This window comes from Anser brachyrhynchus (assembly GCF_964034855.1).
Source record: "Anser brachyrhynchus genome assembly, chromosome: 1".
Taxonomy (NCBI): Eukaryota; Metazoa; Chordata; class Aves; order Anseriformes; family Anatidae; genus Anser; species Anser brachyrhynchus.
The window spans coordinates 95,655,509-95,676,272 of NC_137694.1; the positions used below are offsets into that span (position 1 = coordinate 95,655,509).

The 20,764-nt window shown below is 39.1% G+C and overlaps 2 protein-coding genes across 3 annotated transcripts in view; one reads left to right on the plus strand and one right to left on the minus strand.

Annotated features, from left to right (window-relative positions):
• CMSS1 (cms1 ribosomal small subunit homolog) overlaps window positions 1-20,764 on the plus strand; it is a 239,681-nt gene that overhangs the window by 65,300 nt on the left and 153,617 nt on the right. The window lies entirely within an intron of this gene.
• Window positions 1-20,764, minus strand: part of FILIP1L (filamin A interacting protein 1 like) — a 205,231-nt gene that overhangs the window by 63,534 nt on the left and 120,933 nt on the right. For both annotated transcript variants that reach the window (XM_080565437.1, XM_080565434.1), the window contains 2 exons: window positions 17,569-17,742; window positions 9,996-10,174 (listed from right to left, as the gene is read on the minus strand). In XM_080565437.1, the coding sequence (XP_080421563.1) occupies window positions 9,996-10,174; window positions 17,569-17,742 (353 nt within the window). The remainder of the gene's footprint in view (window positions 1-9,995; window positions 10,175-17,568; window positions 17,743-20,764) is intronic.

Sequence of the window (20,764 nt, forward strand, 5' to 3'; positions counted from 1 at the left end):
TTGTTTTTTCCCAGTGATTTGAAGATAATGTGAATCAAACTGCTGTGGCTAGGGAGTTTTGTAATAAGGTAGAAGAGGCAAGATTTTTCGTGGATTTTAAAGTGAAGAGCTCTGTTCAAGTTGCAGGTTTTTTTATCAGTTCTCAGGATTTCAACCAAAATTTTTAACTTGAAAGGTATTGGCAAGCGAATAAATGGAGTGTTGTTACAAAGAGCAGTTTAATCATTTTCTTCTGCAGTGCAATAACCTGATGCTGTCTCCACCAAAGCTGCTAGGAGTATCTTGAGCAGAGACTGAGAACAGACCTGTGCAAGGCATATCTAGTCAAGATCATATGCACGTTTGAGAATAACCATGTTTCTGCATTCACTGAGTTTCTCTTCTTCTCCAGCACTCTTGGCAAAGGTAGAGTCCAGGAGAAGATAACTGATGTTAGTCCGAATTTGGCAGACACAAACCAGTTAGCTGTCTGGGTATTTCCAGTGTGTGACTGTCCCTTTGGCACTTTTAAACTCCTATTTTGGAGGGAGAATAAAAGTTATCTATGGCAAAATACCTCCTCTTTCATTAGCCTGACATCATAACCGTTCCTTACTTTTCAGGCAGAAAAAGAAGTTGTCAATAATGAAGTGATGCTTTAGGATCCTTTAGTACTAGAGTCTTCTGTTGTCGGTATGTCTGTACATGCTCTAGCTTTTACCACTAGTGTTCCCCAGCCCTAACTTATCTGTAGGAGGGTGAAGGAATTGACAAAGTCTGTTTGTCTGCTCAGTCTTCGGAATACCTTCAAATCATGCCTTTCAGGGGCCTCTGTATCGGTTTTTGTCCCAAGGGGTGTGCATGATCTGGACCCCCACTAAAAAGAGGACCAGGCACTTCTCCATTCAGAATGGTTCTTGTGTAGCAGATCTTGCTGCAAGGCACTCCAGCACCCATCTCAGGGTTTTATGTGCTACAGATCTTCGGTATGTCTGCATCCATCACCAAAATGGGTACTTCAGGGTTTGTTTTTAGTCTCCGCCAAGAATCAGGAAGTCTTTGAAGGGAAGGAAGTCTTCTACCAGGAGGAATCATATTGTGTTGTGAAAGAGAATGACTTGATGAAATACTAGAAATTTTATTTATGACAGTGCATCTTTTACAGATGGTTCTACAGGGCAGCCTTCCTGTATTTTGGGCATTTGAAACAAGAAGCAAAATTGTCCACAGTGTGTGTGTGGAGAACAGCGCTCTGTGACAGGGATGAGTCTGGTTGATCTGGTTGATTATTTTTGTATCTACTTTGTATTGCTTCCATTTCCTACTGAGAGCCATCCATTCCCTCCCTTCCCTCTCCCCCTAGTATAGGCGTCTGAAACAGAAATTTTAAAAAAGAAAGTTCATATGTCCATCCTGGCCATTTAGTTGATTTCTCTATTTGCCCACATTCTGGAGCTTTCTCCTGATCTTCACAGCAGAAGGGTTCAAGTGTTGAACATGCTTTTTCAATGTATTCTTTCTCAGCTTGGTGGTCTTCAAGTGGGTTATGTGTTAACTAAGTGGGTTATGTGTTACCTTGTCCAAGTGTGTGTTGTTTTTCATGCAAGGTTATATAGCACTTGCTGCATGCTCAAGAAACAAAAAAATATGTACTTACGTGAAAAGCAAAATTTTGGTCTTTATTTTTAACAGTTTTTCTAGTAATCCCTGTTCTCAGCAGATTCAGTGCTACTGATTTTTCTGTTTATTCTGTTTAAAATTACTGTCGTAAGCACAGAGACTGAGTCTGTGACATTTTTCTTAAACTGATTGCATCTCCCATGCGTACTTCTTTTGTTTGTGTATATCTATATGTATCTATGTAAAAATATATAGAAATAATGCTCGGTGATTTTGTAGCTGAGTATATATGCATTGAAGTTCACAGTATGCCATGGGAAACTTGGTTATCAATTTAGATCACAGGTTTTGATAACTGGTGTGTGACCTACGTTCTCTGTTCTCACGGCCATTTTTCTCTGGCCTGTTCTTAAGATACGAAACTAATTATAGCACATGTACGTCCCTTAAATTTTTCTGTCAGATCTTAACTTCATTGGGACTTCTCCTCCTCCACGCTCAAACAGGAGTATAACTTCTCCCAGAGCAATGACTCGTTATGGAAAATTATGATAGTGTCAAACTTTTCTTCTACCTCAGAATAATTTATAGGTTCTTCTCTCTGTCTGATGTTGTGCTTCCTTTTAAAACTCCGGTTACAAAATCTTGTGCCAATTTCTACTTCTCCCTCTGCCCCACCCTGCAATGAATCAGAAGTGCGCCGTGTCTTTTTTTGGTCACAGGTCTTGGTGCAGTCATCTGCTTCTATTGTTGCTTACGATCAGGCTAGTTATGCTGTGCTGTACATGGAGCAATGCACTGTGTCTTATTTGGGAATGTAAATTGGTGAATGGAGCGAGTGCCCAATTACTGAGGGTAGCATCTCACCATGACCATATTATGCCAGTGCTTCATCACCCGTGCTGGTCACTGGTTCTGTTCCAAATAGAATATATGGAGCTGGTGTTGATTTCCAAGAGCCATAAATATTCTGAGACTTGCCAGCTTGGAAAGGTCATCTTTCCCTTTGAGCTGTGACGCTGTGGTTAGAAGTGCTGACTAGAGCTACCACCAAGGTGGTTTTCCCTGATCATCCGTCTCAGGGAAATCTCCTCCCTTTTGCAGGGAGGGCATATAGCAATGCCCATCGCTTTCCACACTGATGAGGGTTTGACTAATGCTTTTTATTGTGTCCTCCCCTGCCCCGAAGTATACAGTGGTAGTATTGATTTGTAGTCATGACAAAGAGCCTGAAGCAGTGAACAGACATCTTATGTGCTCAGAATTTAGAGAAACTGAGCACGAGCCTCACTTCTTTCTCAGATTCAGTGAACGTCAGTGGAGTTGCATGAGACGTGGGTATTGCCTAAATCTTGCATCTGCTGACTAATCTGCAGTAGGTGGAATAATTTAAAATTGCACCACAGATCCAGAGAATTTCTCAGTTGTATTAACACTGAGTTGAAAGCCCTGTTTCTATTTCTACTTATCCTTAGTCTTTGTTTTGAATAAACATAATTTGATCTTATTTAGCATTTTTGATTTTTCATCCCTTTGCTAACCTGCACTTAATTCATTTATTTATTCTTTTCTAAGATAAATTATTTTGACCTTCATCATGCACAGCAACTGTTGTATAAATCTCTGAATCCTTGACTTTTGACAAGAGTTTGATTTCCCAACATCTGTTGAAAGTTATGTAGTATAACACTACATAGTTTTTCCACGTACGAGCATGAGGTAATTAATCTGTGTACATCACTTCCTTGCGTCTTGTCTTCAGGCCTCCCTGGTATTATTAGCAGGACTGTCCCGTTGGGGTGTAGTGCAGAATGAGAACGCTAATGTTTTGTTTGTGGTAGGTCTCTCTTATTCACCTACAGAGCACTAGATACCCATGAAAAAGGTCAAATGTACAGAGATCTGGCATCCATTTCACAACTTGCAAGACATAGTCTCAGGCATATGTAATATATATAAGTCATTGCCAGAAAGCTAAAAGGAAATGATTGCATTTGAGTACAATGCGATCTATAACAATAGTTTAGTGTGCATGAAATTAAAAACTGCTGGTAACATGTCGAATAAATAAGTTGACAGTGTTTATTTTTACTGCAGCTTTCTGTAAAGATAAGATCCTGCTTCTTGTAATATTTAATTGGTTTAATTAAGAAAAACAGTAAATATTAATTATACCCACTGTTAGACAATAGTAGATTTTTCAGTGCTGGGCACGTCATATGTTGTTATTCCAATGAGTGAGTATGTCAGAATGAAAGCATAGCAATGTTACACTGACAACATACTAATATACCTCACCTTTTAGCTGAGATGATTCTTTCTCTCTTTGATGCATTGTCCCTGTTTTCAAGCATTGCTTACTTGACCTACTGTGTGCAGCAATTAGTTTCATCTGACATTAAAAAGCAAAACAAAATCCCCTAACCTAAAATGCACAATTATCTAAAACCACGCTTCCTACCTACTCCATACCTGAGAGGGAATATAACATAACGTGATTTAATTTTGGTACAGTTGTAATGTGATGGAGGGTTTAGGCCACGTCGTAACGTTTAATGAGAGGTTAAGGATGTACTGTAAAGGTACCCAAAAGGAAATACATAACCTTAATGCAGTAATGACAGTGCATCCAGTGGAGAGATGTAGGGAGAGGGGTGAAATAGCTAAGGTTGAAATGACTGAAGATTTCTTTGGAAGTAAGGGCATGGAAGAAGATTAGACATTTGGATGAACAGAAAGATGCGGATGGTTGGTTATTTTGTTTGTGTTTCTTGGTGTTGTTTTTTCGTTTTTTTTTTTTTCTTGGAGGTTCTGTGAAGAAGAATTTGTGAGACTTAAATGTAGAAAGGCTCAGAGAGAAAATGGGCCTAGGTTTGACAGGCTGAGCGACAAACAGCATGACTGTTGCCCTGGTTTTAAGAAATGAAGCATTAGGGAATCTGAAGGGTGAAGTCATGAACAAGGGCATAAAAGATTGAAGTCTCTTCTGGTCTCATGAAGCTGAAGGTGATGACAAGTTACTCACAAAAGATGAGATTGTTGTTGTTCTGGCAGTTGAAGTAAACCTCAGAATCCTCAACACAGAAGCGATGGCTGAATTCGAGATTCTGGGAGAAGAAGCACAGATACTGAATGCATAAAGAAAAGACCTAAAGAATAAGACCTGTGGGGCCCCATGGACAAAATAGGTGTGGACAATGAGAAGTTGCTAACACAGGGTACGCTGCGGAAGCTCTTAGAGAAGTGAGAGGAGTCCAACTGAGTCACAAACTCTGTGCAGGTAAGATGTTAAGGAAGCATGGGGAAAGTTCGTGTGTGTCCAAAGCAGCTAGAAGATCAGAGACTGTGAAGATGTGTAACAACAGCTGCTTCAGCTAAACACAGGGCAGAAACCAGACCTGAATGATGCCTACAATGAAGGAGAGGGTCTCCAGGTGAGGATGGCAGAGACTGCAACAGGAGCCCGGGTAGCCAGCAGAGTAAGTCACTGACCCTTGGAGATCTTCACAAGTAAGCTGGACAAAGGTCTGAGCAACCTGACTGTGAAAATTAGCCCTGCACTCAGCAGGTTGTGGTAGACACTGCCAGAGGTCTCTTCTAACCTGCATTACTCTACAGTACTTTGTGTTAACTGACTGGCATTGAGGGGGTCAGCAACTGAAGCAGCAAGCATGGCATTGTTAGATGAGAAAGACCAGAGTTTTGAGACTTGCTGGTCAGGTTCAATTCAGTATGCTTGGTGATTGCTGACTCCTCAGATAGGTATGATAACAACTTCTACCTTAACACTGAAGATGTCCTTTTATTGATGTCTGATGCAGTGGAGTAGAGATTGGTTGGCTGGTTATTTTTTACTTGTTTGGAGCAAAAGGTGTAAATTTCATTTTATAATATGTTGGGATTACCTTATTTGTAAACAATTGTTTTCTTCTTTGTGGACTACGTCCTCTATCTGACTTTTGTGAGTGTGAATTCAGTGCTAAAACAAAAATTTATGACAACTTTCTTCCCTATGAGTAAAAAAATCATCTTTCTCAGTAGACGATCCATTAATTAAAGATCTTACTAATTGGTGTTATACCAACCTGAAAAGTTTTATGCTGATATTTGGATTCCTCTGAGCAAGTTATCGTAACTGCCTTTAAAATCTATTTACTCATTTGTTTACACTGCTTATGCTCATTAGCAAATTGCTATTTTTTCCTGTCCTGTATAACAAGAATCACGTATTTAACCAGTGTATATTCGTAATGAAGTTTTACCTTTTGTTGTAGTTGAGAATCAACATACTAGCTATAGTACATAGAAGGTCTGAAGATGGGGCACGCAGATACCTTGGGAGATTTCTTCATTTTCTCCAGTCTGACCATTCAGGTACACTGCGAGCAGAGAGAGGTTTCTTCCACTCATATCTTCATTTCCTTTTCATATTCGAAAAATGGGGAACGACTGTGCTAACATAATATTTAAAACTCCTTGATATTTGCAGAGGAAAAGGAAGGTGTAAGTGCTGATCATTTTACTCTGTTGTTTTTTGTTTGTTTGTGTGTTGTTTTTTTTTGTTTGTTTGGTTAGTTTGTCTTGTTCTGTGGGGTGAGGAGTAATATGTAAACATACAAACACTTCCATGCATATAAGATGTTTTCAAACTGGAAACATACCTATCTGGAAGACCTTCTAGTTTCATTCATACTTTCCATCATATTTTTGCTTTCCAAGTGTCATCATTGAGCACTGGATTACATTAATTGACTGCAGACATTTAATCTTGGAATAGATTCTTGCTTGTAAACACTGCAGTTCTTTCAATGCTGTTAGCACCGAACATGCAATTGATATACAATAAAATGGCAAAAGTGAGGTGTGAGGAAAAGGAGAAATGAAATGACAAGTGGGAAGGACTGAGGAACAAGTCAGAAAGAAAAGAGAACATGGAGCCAAACTTTTGCTCTGTAGGTGTGAGAAAGACAAAGCAAGTATTCTTCCTAGTCCTTAATCCTATCCTGTTTTACCCTGCCTTCCCCATGTGAAATACAAGAATTTCTAAACAGGCTCAGTGGCTTTTATGCCCTGGTTCGTCAGGTGCATTTCATGTTTCTAGCCTCTGGAGGTTTATGTTTGTGTGAGCTCTTGTAATAAGTTTGGGTGCTGCTGTTTATTTGGGCTCCAGTGATACAGTAGGATTTTCCCTTATGGAATCTAGTAGACTTAGCTCTAGCACACTACATTGCATGTGCAATTTGTCTGTTCCTGTCTGATCTGCACACATTCAGAGTACAACTCATGCTGAAGTGCAGGAAAGACCTATGTGTTAATTGCCCACTGCCCATTGCCCTCCTTTTCTCCACAGGACTGTTCTTTATTTGATAGGGGTTTGTCACTGCACTTTCGACCTATATATGACTTAAGATGAATAAGTGTAATGATAGTGGTATAGCTATATCATTCTTTTGCTGGTAAGTGTCTGTTGCTAAGCAAATTAGATATTCAAAGTGATCTTTCTTCCTCTCCCAAACTCAAAGAAATTAATTCCCTATTGAGACGAACCTAAGGAGATTGAGACTTTTCAACTTAGAAGACCCGTTTTCATCTCTCAACTACGTAGGACTATGGAGGAGTAGTTTTGGCTGGCAACAAGGAAAATGTTTAAAATGCCTGAAGGGTTAACATTAAATGCTAATCCAGTTCTTATATCTAGAGAGCTGTCACTAATCTTGTCTTAAACTCCCAAATCTGACAGAGTTCAATTGCTTAGGTGAAACATAGTCTTGCTATGAAGTCAAAGGGATTCATGAATGATTGAGATGAAGTGTTTTCACTGAATCAGTGAAGACTGGTAATATTTTGTATGATCAAAACATAATTTAATTAAAAATTTAGTTAAAATGCTTTAGTTAAAAATTGAAAGTTAACTTTTTAATGAGAAATGCCATGTATGGAGGGAGTAATGCAGCAGAAAGACACTAGAGATGGAGGCTTGTCTAGATTTTGTAAAATGTGATCATCTGGTAAATCAGTTTGTCATTAAAGTTTTCATTTAAGAATTCATCAGTTTTATTATTCCTGAGTGCATACATAAGAAAGAACAAATGCTTTCCCTCCTCCTTATTTGAAAATATATTCAATTGTGTGCAAGAGTGGATCTGGCTCATAGTTCCTTTATTCTTACAATCAACAGTAGTTTTCAGTGCTTCAGTATCACTGTCCCATAACATCTAAGTTTTCCATGTTGATCACGTAATCCTTTGTTACTCAGGTACATTGTTTGACTTGCATGCATTCTGTGCACTTCAGAGTTATCTTTAGCATATACTGTAGCCTTGCTCTTTCATAAAGTAAAACACTTTTTTGACTAATCAAGTGGAAGGTTGGGATTTTGTATTGAAACTGAAATTTTGTTAGAAGTGTTATATACCTTTCCACACTTACAGGAGAATACTGTTTCTTGTTGAAAAAAAGAAGAAAGTTCTTTGACAAATGCTTACAGCTTTTCTGTACGATTTGCTTTTAAGTGGAATTTATGCAAGAGGAAGCAAAACTTCATTGTCATTGCTTTATATATGATACTTCTCATTTACTCACATAAGCCAAGAGAAAAATTTACATCCTGCGAAGATTTACAATTAAACTAAGGTTTTTGAAAGGGAAGAAGAGGTCACTTTGCTTTGTATGGGTGTATATATTCTGAATGTCAAGTCACACAGGCTAATGGAGAAGGAGCTGTGCCTTAACTTGCTGAGCTTTTTTTTTTTTTTTTAATGTTATGGCAGGCAATTGCGTGGAGATCTTGATGGCGACATTACTTGGCAAACGTTTTGGAATGAGCTCAATATGTGACATCACACCCCCTTAAGGTTTTCCACATAAAATAAGTCCTCCAAAGAAAATACAAAAATTGAGACTTAATCTGAAATCTATTATTACATCCTCTAAGGTCTCATTAGGCACCTCAGTATTATTATTTTTTTTTGTTTGTTTTCATTTTTCCAGGCTGATAGACTAAATGTTGCAGATAATAGTGGTAAATGTTTTATGGTCTTCTTGGGGGGAATATGGAGGAGGGGCCAGGGATAGAGTTTTAGTCCCATGTCTACCTTGTTTTCACAAGAAAAAAAAACAACAAAGATCATGACACTTAGCCTTTCCTTCTGTGCAGCTTTTCAGGCTGTGTGAGCACATGTGTCTGATGTAACATCTTGCTACATTTAGCAACCGTGGTTGTTTAGCTCTGTCTCTAAGAGATGGGTGTCTGCTAGTTTTTGAGGAAAAGACAACATAGATGAAAACCTCGGTTCATCTCAGACTTTGGTTGCTGATATAATGATGTCTCATAAAAACAGTTCTTAAAGAAAAACGTGGCTTTTGCACTTTGTGGAGGGGCTGCGTGTGCCTTTCTGTGTGTGCTTGTGCTTGCCTGCGTCAGTATACATGTTTCAGAGAAGCAAAGGATTTTTTCCCCCAGCCTCTTTGATTGCAATCCATAAATATGGCTGTGTACTTGGTGGGAAGCATATGTGCTATCTTTGATAGACCTGAAGGAGAGAGGTGTAGTGGGAAGGGTGTAAGTAGCGAATGCTGCCAAAATACATGGAACATGATGTTACGCAGGCGAAGCAGAGGAAGAATTATCTATGCATAATGTGAGTTTAGAATAGGCTTGACGTTCTCACACCCAAACATTTCCATCTGGAAGCTGTTCCTAAGCGAAAGGAAACAGAAACAATATTCTCCTATCTTCTGGAGGAGCTAGCCAGGGAATAGGAAATTCTTAGATTCCCACCCCCCTTAGTTTTAATGCAAATTCAAAGAAGTCGCAGTTCAACATTTTAAAGACAGTAAGTGACATTCAGTTTTTAAAAATCCTTCTGAGAATTGCTGTTTGAAAATACATTAAAAAGTTCTATTTATGGTTTTTATGCCAGTCCTGATACAGCAACCTAATTTATGGAAAACTTTGAAAATACCCTCTGCCTTTGCATCTTCTCTCTGTATTTCTGTGATCTGTCCAAACACTTTTCCTCGTGCCTTTCTTCTGCCATTGTAGGCTGCATACCTGATTTCATATTCTGCTACTTACATACTGTAGTGTACACTGAACATCTTAAACATGCTGAAAGGCTCACCAGCTTTACGTGGTTGTAATTTTTAACACATTTGTGTATCCCCCTGTGCTGTAGCGTTACATACCTGTTGCTCTCAAACAGAGCTGAAGAATCTGCCAACCTGCTGACCTACACCACTGCTAGGAGTAATTGGTCATGTTTTTATAGCTGAACTCTCAAAATACGACTCTGCAAATATTCCTGATTTTTAGTGGATGCAGAAGGTGGACAGGTCCATAGACATTATGATAAATTGTAGGTATTTCTTAGTATTATGGCAAGAGGTAACCTTACCTTTCACGTTCTTGTTCCAGTAGACTTGTAAACTCATCACTTTTTTCCATGAATTCACTGTGCTTTCTCTTCTCTTCCTCTAGTTCATACAGAGTCTGTCTGTGTGATTTTTCTACCATTAGAAGTTGCTCCAGCATTCGTCTGTGAGTTTCTTTCTGTTTCTCTACAACTTTATCAAGCTACAAAAAAAGCAAAATGTCCTGAAGTCTTTTGAAACTCTTACTCGCTCAGGCTCTCATCAATAAAAGATTTTTTTATTGGCTTAATAAATAAATAAATAAATAAATAAAGGGAGGCTTAATAATATAAAGTGTGTTTAATAACCTGATGATTGCGTCCTTTGGTATTTGTTCGGAAAAGGTGATTTAATTCTGTCAATGTAATTCTGACAAATTAGTGGAATTAGTTAAGGTACTGTTCTGAGGATCCTCAGTCACCTTCTGTTCCTTCTCCCGTCATGAGCGATCCTCAGCAACTCCTAATTAGCAGTTGCTGTTCCCAAGCTATGCTTTTTCTCATTGATCATTCTGGTAGAGAAACAGATGCCTCAGCAGAAGCCTCTGTTTCACACAGAAGTAGCTTTACTTTTGGTTGAATAGAAGGATCAATCTTATCTGTAGCTCTGTAGGAAATGAGAGTATCGAGTGGTCTTTGTAGGGTAGGGAGGTAGATCGGAAAGCGGTTTTCCTCTGGTTTCACAGCAAATGTGTGATAGAACCAAGAGTGGAAAACAATCATGTCTCCTATGCCTACTGTGTTCATGAATTTAACAGTGGGATTGTTTCAAAGAAATGCATATACTTCTTAGAAATAATAGCTGAAAGAAGGGAGTAAGTAAGTAAATAGGGGGCATTTCCTATTTTGTTCCTCAAATTTCATGCTGTGAATGGGTTTGCCTTGCAGATGGGACCTTTATAGCATGCTTTGAACATCAGATTCCTTCCTCTTCCCCAAAGATTTCTGCTGAGCTTCTAAATATTATTATGAAGTGGCATTTTAATTTTAAATATCCTCTTTTAGGTTTTGGTAATCATTTTTAGTTTTTCTAAACCACAGAGGTATTGGCATAACCGTTATGCTATTGAACAAAATGATTTACACAGAGTGAAAGAAAATTATCATTTTGAGGATTCTGTCATAATTTTGAATTCAGGATGTGACAAAGTTATGCAAGCATTCGTGTATGGAACCAGAAGGGATTTTCCTCCTTAGGCATTACTGATCTAGCTGAACCTTGAGGAGGGATCACTGGAAGCCATGTAAAAACCTGGGAAGAATATGTATTCATGAAAATTTTTGTTCACTGCTCATTCCTCTTTCTCTGAGGAGACTGCCTTCCGAAATTAGGTCAACAAGGGAATCCTTGTAGCCTTTTTGGAAAAGAGAAATTTTCAGTTTAAAGCCCAGCACCGGCTTCTTTTAACCACAGTCTGTTCTAGTAGGTTAAGCTGCTTTGCAGTATTTCACTCTATTAATAGGAAAGAATTCACAAATGGGCAGTGTGGGAAGCAAAACTGGTTCTGGTTCTCCGACATTTCCCCCAGAAGGAATTTCAAGTGCCACAAGACGCGCTGGGGCTTTAGATTCTTAGGGCCACTGCTTTTTTTAGGCAATATAATTCCAAAGAATATGATTAATTGTCTTCTCTTCATGGTTATTCACAGTTTGGCTGATAGAAGCAATGACAGGGAGGGCCAGAATACCTCAACTTGAGTTTCTGGAATGACTGAGAATATCCTCAACTTCTACAGGGGCTTCTGAGTCTCCCCCTGCTTACCTCAGCTTCTTTTTAGGTGTTACATATTCTCTTGTTTTTCCTTCTTTTTTTTTTTTTATGGTGATGCTGACATGAATAAGGAAATAAGAACTGTTGACAAGACTTTGAAGATGGTTTGAGTCCAGAATATTCCATCAGAAATGACCACTCATTTTGAAAATGGCCTGTTCTTTCTGCATATGACATCAGAGTCTTTTCTGTTGCAACACACCTGAGCTGATTTCATGCATGACCTTAAATATATAAAGAAAGCTGTGACTGTCCTTTTCAGCTGCTTTCTGGTGGTATTACAGCAGGTTGTTAAGACTTCCCATGCCCCTATCCTGTTCACTGGAGTTCATAGAATCATAGTTAAGGCACTTTTACTCTTGCAAGGTCAATGCTTTCCAGAATCATGAATCCAAAGTAGGACATCTCTTGGGAAAAACGTTTCTTATCAAAACCCTTGAATATGCAAGCTTTCTCAGCAAAGAAGTGCCACCTCTTCTAGTATCTTGGCTGTGTTTTCCATGTCACATGTGTTTCTGTGTCTCGAGAGGGGTTGAAAACTGAATTGCCTTAAAAGGTCAAGTTGAAGAAAACTGGCTGTTTTTGACTTCAGAACATTCTTCTTCCACCAGAAGGGAGAATTTCAAATTTTGAAATCTTTTATTCAGCTACTAGTTTAACAGAAAGAGAGAGAAAATATTCACTGTGTTTTATCGACCTTCCTCCCCCACCAAGATTTCAGAGGGAGGTTTTGGATCAGCTGTTGCACAGATGCATGAAGCACCATCGCCTGAGTTTCTGCTCCTTGTGGTTTTAGTGGCCACGCTTTCAGGTGAATGTATGCTGTCCTCTGAAAGCAACCTGCCATCTGCTTTTTGAGAAAGTTCTGTGTTGGTGCTGTTTGCAGCTGTGGCCCTGTATTGCTTAAATTGATACGAACTGGGCATCAGCCTTGCATGACGACATTTGCTGGTCTCAGCCCTCAATGTGAGGTCAGGTGAGGGAAGAAGGCAAAGGTGTGAAGTTCTAATTTGTTTAGGTGGGCAGCCTGCATGGATGGGGCTAAGAAAATGAAGACGAGCATTTTTGTAGATAGGACCAGTGCTTCAAAAGCACACGTGAGAATCTGAGGGGATACGTAAATTGCTATCACAAGAAAATAAAGTGAAATTTCTGGCTGAAAGCTGGTCATAAATCAAATGACTCCAGTTTCCCATCATATAAATGCTTGATGGAGATGAGGAATAGTCAAACTAATCAATGCAAACAACATTAACCAAATAGAAAATATTTCTGCTTCTGCACAGTTGGTTGTGAAGGATATGGGACCTGCCAGTGTTTTTTTATGGGTTCAGGATATTTCATTTGCTCTAGAGTATTTGTTGAATGGCTGCAAGAGCTTACTTCAAGCAGTATTAACTAATTTCAAGAAGAAAGGTAGTAACTCCAGATTTTTGTTTTGCAGCTCTCAATGAGCACTGCCAGTGCCTTTCACTTTGCAGTTGTGCTTTTGGCAGTGATGAGATTAGCAGTTTGGGTTACAAACTGGTGGTTGGGATGGGCGAGGTGTGTGTTCAAGGCAGGGTAGTGAAATGAGTTTGGAAGTGGGTAAAAGAACATCGGAGTCCTGAGCAGAGTTGTGTACGTGAAAGGATGAGAAAGGCAAGTAACTAAGCTGCTGCATCAAAACCACCTTTCATGTGGCACTTTGCTTCTATTGCTCAGATTAGAAAATGCATTTTGGATTTTTTTAAAGAACCCTGTCAAATTGGTTCTGCTGTGTACAGTCACAGTTGGTGGGGAAGTGTTGTGGCTGGGGACAAAGTGAAGATGAGAGTTTGGGATTACAGTCCGGAGAGAAAGGGAGAGACGATGGGTCTGTCTCCTAGTAGAGGCCGATATCAGAAAAGAGAGTTGGAGAGACAGCTCACTGTGATTAATGCAGACCCTTGAGAACTGGCTGTAAGCCACATAATGGGTATGGGCATTTGTCCGTGTGATCTTTGTGTGCCATGTTGTGCAGTGTGCCTCTCCCTCTCTGCGGGATCAATGAGGAAAGGTCTGGTGCTGAGTTGCTGTGCTTCTGCGTGATGTGCTGGGAAGCTCTGTGGTGTGTCATTGTCCGATAAGGGCATGTCCTTGGGGAGCAAGTTTGACTCTGGCATTTCCCCCAGGAGATCTTGTGGCTGACTCCCACATTTCCAGCAGAGACGAGGGAGAAGTCGTGTGAACCCCTGCTAGCACGAGATCCTCTCACGGGAGCATTCTCCAGCAGCCACTTGTTCCTCAAATTACTCTGTCCAAATGCTAAATGTGCACATGCTAAAATGTCCATTTATACATATGCACACACGTTTACTCAGCATATACAGTTCTTGGCTAAAAACACCAAGAGGACTAATAAGCAGCAGTATGAATGTCTTCTGTGGAAAACTGAAGTGATAAAATCTTAATTAAGTGATTTGTTGTTTTGTTCTTGCTAACCATATGGGCTTTTTGCTAGAATTAATACTTGAACATACTGTACAATGCAATGGAAAATTGGAGGCATGGTCTTACGTAACTGTGAATAGTTCAGCATGCTAAAAATTCACAGGAATTTAATAGTTTAAAAACATTTTGCCACTGACTTGTGTCTGAAGTCAAAATAAGATGGTGCGTCTCGTATTCATTACATTGGAACTGAACTTTTTGTCTTTCTCTTTGGACTGTTTTGAGTTTGGCGCTTGGCCAGAATAAAATCCAAGCTAGTTACATTTCTTTATCCAAAGTTTAGTGAAATATTACTCCTGTTAATAACATCCTCATGGTCTTTGTGTGTGTATAAATGTATAATCCTGGGTTTATGATTGTGGGTTATTATGGGAGCAGTTCTTCCCTTGTCTTTTTCAGCCCTAAGTGAGCCAAATTTCCATGCAGATGTATTGGTCTCCTTTTCCTGAATGCCGTGTTGTCAGCATCTCTTCCTATGACTGTACCCTACTGGTGACCTATAACTGTCTTCGCTTGAAAGTTGTGACCAACACTTGTAAGACATTGTGAGGATGCAGTCAGATATCCTTTGTTAAAAGGATGATGAGAACACTTCGTTCCTCAAGTTGATTGGTGCTGGGGTGTTAAAAATGGATTCACTTTTGAATTTTCCTTGACTGATGCAGAATATAGGCTTTCCTCTAATTTTGCTGCTTTTAGAGAAGTTCTCAAAGTGGTAGGAGATCTTGTTCACCTAATTTCAAGCAGTAAGATCCCACAGTTTTTATCTTTGACTAATTGCAGACTGGGGACAGTCATAAACCAGAATTGTCTTTCTAATTCCATGAAGGTTTGAAACTTGAGAGAAGACACCGTTAATTCTGCAATAAATTCTCTTTATAATAAAATCTCTTTTTATTATAATAATCTCTTTATAATAAAATTCTCTTTGCCTTCTCCTTCTCTTCCTACATCCCCATTCTCTGAGGTGTTGTTTTGTGACATTTTTGTTTGTTTCTTGCTGTTGCTTGAATCTGGGAAAATGGTTCTTTTGCAGGATTTACTAGAATGTTGAATACCATTCGCTTTCTATTCCAGAGAAGTGGCAGTTGATCTGAAGCCAGAGTTTTTCATGAATAACTGACTCAATCATCTAAATTTATAAACCACGCAAAGATGGAAAACCTTTTCAGGCCTTTATATGTCAGACAGAAGCAAAAACAAAGAAAGTCTATTTGCCTTTCTCTTATGCCCCTTTAAACAATAAGCAATTTATTGTATCCTGAACTGTGTGGAATACGTAAGCTTATCTGGCATTTGTTAGGTTGTAGAAAGAAATCGCTGTAGAGCATATTTGCCTGAGAAACCCTCTGCTTCCAAAAAAACCCAAAAAACAAACAAAAAACTTTCTCATAGATGGGGAAGACATGGTTTTGAACTATCACAATCCTCATAAATTTTTCAAAGGAATTTTGCAGTTTCCTATTTTGTTAGACTTCACCTGTGAATCCTGTTGCTATTGAGTAAAGCTGTCTATTCACCAAATTTTACCACTATTTAGTCTTTAACAAATTTGGCAAGAAACTTCCTAAAGTTTAGGACAGACGAGTGGGTTGTGACAGGATGCTAAAAGGCCAGTAATCTTAGACGCATTCTGAAATTCACTGTGTCTTCAGTTGAGTTTTGGGAAGATCCTTTGTGTTCCAGGCTACAACACTAAACTGCTAAGAGAACGGGAAACATGCTGTAGAGGCACTGAATCAATAGCAATTTGGGGGCAAAGACAAAGGTACATCGTCATGGAGGCATGGAGGAGATGAAATGGTCCTTTCCCATACTTTGTGACTGCTTCTACTCCTCCCTTGTTTTTTATAAACATCTGAAAAAAAACAAGCAAAAATAGAATGTGTCTTGGACTTAATTTAGGGGGGTTTAAAACTGAAAATGTGAAATACCTGCCAATTATGGCATCCTTTGGTTTACCAAGATTTTGTATGTGCTAGTGGTCTTTCTACACTTTCAGTTGCTCATAGGATGTTTACCTTTGCCTTTTGGAATTGCCAAATCCAGTGGTGTTAGAAATCCTTTCTCTGCCATTAAGTGTAAGAGGGGAAAAAGCGTGTAGAAACTTATGTAAAGTAACAGACTGAACTTATGTTTTCAAACTCTTTTGGACTTCTCTTCAAATCATTTCCATTTGTGCTCAAAATTTCTGTGACATAATGCCACAACGTTCTAAAATAAATTAACCTCCACAGTTGAACTTTATCTGTTTCAGATTATAGCCAGAGAGTTTAACCTCTGAGCCTCTGAAATGAGTGCTGACCTTTGCCTGACAATTTTCTCTAAAGTGAACCCTGTATCCTTAGGTATGATTCTCTTCAGGAACCTTGGAAAACACTTGGTAGAAGAATTTTATTCAGAATTTCTACTTTTTTTTAGGATGATTATCTGTAGTGAGCAGCATATTAAAAAATGTTAGCCTGAATTCAACTGGAGACACTGGGAATTCTTATTTGGGGACTAAAACAGTACTGATATGTAGGGCCTATATTATCCAGTGACTTGCATTGCGGGACAGAAATGAAATCGATGTAACGTCCAGAAAGTACGGCTTCCGTTACAAAGAAATTCAAGTACTACCTAGGTATAACGTGAGCATATTAGATTTCTGCTTGGGTGAAATTTCTAATGACAATTAATTACTCAGCCCAATCATGCATACCTGCGATTCCTGTAGAGTTAGTGGGAGTTGGGATGTGTAGAGGTAGACGGTGTGACATTACTGCCGCACATGTCCTTACCAGCCGCTGGTGGCATGGCCTCTGTGAGGCTAATGGAGAGAGAGCTACCTGTCTGTAGGAGTACTGGATTTGGATAAAGGGGTGCGTGTGTGGGGAGAGTATCAGAAACAGAAGGCTGATTAGCAGAGTTTGAGGTAGACATAAACATGTCTGTGTTTGTAGCCCCTAGGGTGCGATATAAGTGAGCATCATTAGCTACCTGTTTTTATTAGTGGACCCATTTACACTCATGATAGACTTTAGGCGTAGACCTTTCTTCCCCTAAAGTCAGTGAGATCTTTTCTGTTGAATTTGTTCAAATTGGTTGTGAGGCATTGGAACAGGCTCCCCAGGGGAGTGGTTGAGTCACCATCCCTGGAGGTATTCAAAAGACCAACAGTAGATGTGGTGCTTAGGGACATGATTTAGGGGTAGACTTGGCAGTGTTAGGATAATGGTTGGACTTGATGATCTCAGAGGTCTTTTCCAACCTAAATTATTCTATTATTCTATGAATTTAATTATGGTTAAATGTCAATAGTACAATTCATACCTCTCCCATAGGCTTTTCATAGATATCTTCTTGCCATTGCGCAGCCTTTGTTTGAATAGCATCTCGCTGGAGGGCCTCTAATACCTTCTTGGGAGTAACAAAGCCGTATTGAGCTTCAAGTAAAGCCAAGTCAATTTTTTCAGCCTTAAGTACTCCAATAACTTCATCCTGAGCCTGCAGAAAGACAATATCAGATTTTATTTTGTTAAGCTGCGTTTGTGTATTTACTGGTTAGTTGGATACTTTCTACTGATTTTAAGAAAACTAAAAAACTGAAGAATGCTACATATGTAAAGTGCCCCAAAATAGTAACATGAAGATGGGTAAAGCATGAGGGAAGCATTGGTCTTTTCGTTTTATGAGTCCTGCATAAAGCACAGGATTTTCAGAACCCTCACTGATGCTTCAGTACATTGTTAGCAGTGAGATTGAAATGCCATGTCAGGACTAGCATGTAGCATTCACAGTACAAAATTTCTGGAGAAAAAAGAAGTGACTTGTGGCCTTAGAAGATGATATTTAATTTTTAGTACAAGATGTTAGCGTGGTTCTGGAGGACAAAAAGTGTCACACATAATGTATGGTTTGGATGCAAGGATGGCTTTTGTAGATTAAACCAGCCTGGAGTAGCCTACATCTGTTGTTGCACTGAGCATGTTTGCGTGCTGAGGGCAGGGATGTATATGGTGCAGGGGATGTGACCTTTCACAAAACACATTCCAAAACCATGCAATAATGGCAGTTCTTTAAAACAAGATTAATTGCCTGCAAAGCTGACAGAAGGGGTCTGTGTGCATGTATATGTATGTGTGCATGCATGTATTAGACAGTGCCTTCTGTACTTACAGACGTGTAGATGTGCATACACTCATGTACGTGCTCTCAGGTAACAAACCTTGCAGCATCAAGTTTCTTGGAACTAGCTGCTATAATGGCATTCTCAAGTTGTGAATGCATGCTAAAGTAAAAGTATTTTGAAAGGTAAGCATTAACAAAAAAGTGGTGCTATTTGATATCCAAAAATCATGTAGTTTTAAAAAGTATAACCTAAAAATGTGCACTATACTTTTTCTTTTTTAATGTCACTGCATTTGCTTTTGTAATCTTATATCTGATGGCACCCTGTTACCGAAGAGTAGATACAGTATGTTCTCAGGTATGCTCTCCATATGTTCTTCCATGTGTGTATTTTAGAACTGGTTGCACAGGCTGGCAGGTGCACGTAACTTCTTCTATTTTATGGCATTGCTCTGTAAATCCATGCTGGAGGAACATACTGTATGTGTCTGCGGGATTTGAAATGGGCTATAGATTCTCTCTGCCCTTTAAAAAACAAACAACAACAAAAACACTTCTTTATTATAAAGTTAGGAACTCACAGACATTAAGTTGGAGTAGACTGAATATGTGCTGTAAATACTGTGCTATTTGTCTTGAAGTCACACTTCTGCTTATCTCAGTGTTTCCACTGGAGGACAAGCTGGCTCAGCTCACCAACTCCCCTAGGGCTGTGCCCAGCTGCTTCTCCTGCATCCCCTGGTGGTGGAGGTTGCCCCTGCCTCCATTACGCGGACAACTACATCAGCTCCCTCAAACAGCCATCGCTTGCAATGATCTCAGTTAAAAACAAAACCAAGGACACGTGAATCCTGGAAGGAGGAGATGGGAAAGAGAGGTGTATCAGGAGATGTTAATAATTTTGGTCTGACTGCTGTAGGCAGGAACACTTCTATATTCTTATTTGTGGCTGTGTTTAAAAAAAAAAAAAAAAAAAAAGGTCAATTTCTAATCCATGTCATGGCAGAAAAAAAGCTTGAAGAGTGGTCTTTGTGCACCTTAAGTCTGGAATCAGGGGGCAATGGCATCTAACTTTGGAACTTAATTATGGAGGGATTGTCAGATGATCTATAGAGATATGACTTGGCATTCCTGGAGGTAGAAAATGAGGAATAAAGAAGGACTTCCCACTTTTTCGTTTATAATGCTTTCTTTTGAATGTCAGACAATTTAAAATTTTTATGTCAGGCTCATTGTTTTCCAGTTTCTCATTTAATTCTGTTCCAGTTTAAATCTTAAGAACTGAAGTGTGTCTGTGGATGTGGGTTATACATATATATATGTATATATATATAAACATATGTCTTTTTTTTTTTGAGTGGAAAAGAGGACTGTTTTAGGTTAATGTGTGACATGTGAATTTTAATGTAAATTTAGAAACAGCAAGTGAGCAGGAGACAAAAATGTTACACAGACACATAAATTGCTCCATTCTTATATTGAAATGCTCTGTGGAAATCTGCACCCTCAGAGGTTGGTACAAAATCTATCAAAAACACTCATAATGCATGTGTGCTCTGTTAAGCACTTCTATTATCATGTATTATGTAAATACATATGCGTATGTTCAGAATGGAATTACCAGGCGCCGTCTAGGCAGTAAACTCTGAAAACATGTTACGCAAGCGTTGATGCTGCTTTGGCCAGTTTGCTTGTCTCTCTGCTTGTGAGCAGTTTCAAGTGGCTGTCACTACCTCTGTGCAATCAGCCTGCCATAGAAATATCTCCTCCCTTCTTGCTGGAAATCCGGCTCCCACTTCCTGAAATTATGTTTGGCCAGGATGGGCATCATTTGCCACTTGGCAGCTGGCTCCTTTTCAAGATAGAAAAAAATCTCTTTCTTCAAAATCCAGCATCTTGTGGGCTAAGTGGCGCCCAATACTTACTCTGTATATTATGGGAAATAAAATGGGTATTTTGATATGCTAACAAAAGCTATTAGAACACTGTTGAGTGAGCTGCTTCTGGTGACCTGGCACGTACTGATTGATGCTTGTGACTTCATCAAGGATGGAAGATAAGAAACAATTGAGTAACAGATATTTAAAGTCTCTACAATGTTCTCTGGATAATTTTTGCAATGCAAATATATTGTAATCAAAATACTTAGAACAAGACAGCATAATAGGAAAGTTTTGTAAGTTCTCTGCTTTGAGAATTACATGATCATTCACAATGGATCATGAGTGTTTCAGTGTGATAAAGACACGTTGTGAATAAATTTGCATGGAGGGGAGGTGTAAAGATATCTTTTTGTGCTTATAGCTGTTCTAATGTCTGGGTAATTTGTGCTTTTACATGCTTGGCAGTTTATATTTGTCCTCCTGTGGCAAGTTAGGTAGGGTGTTTCCTTAACAGG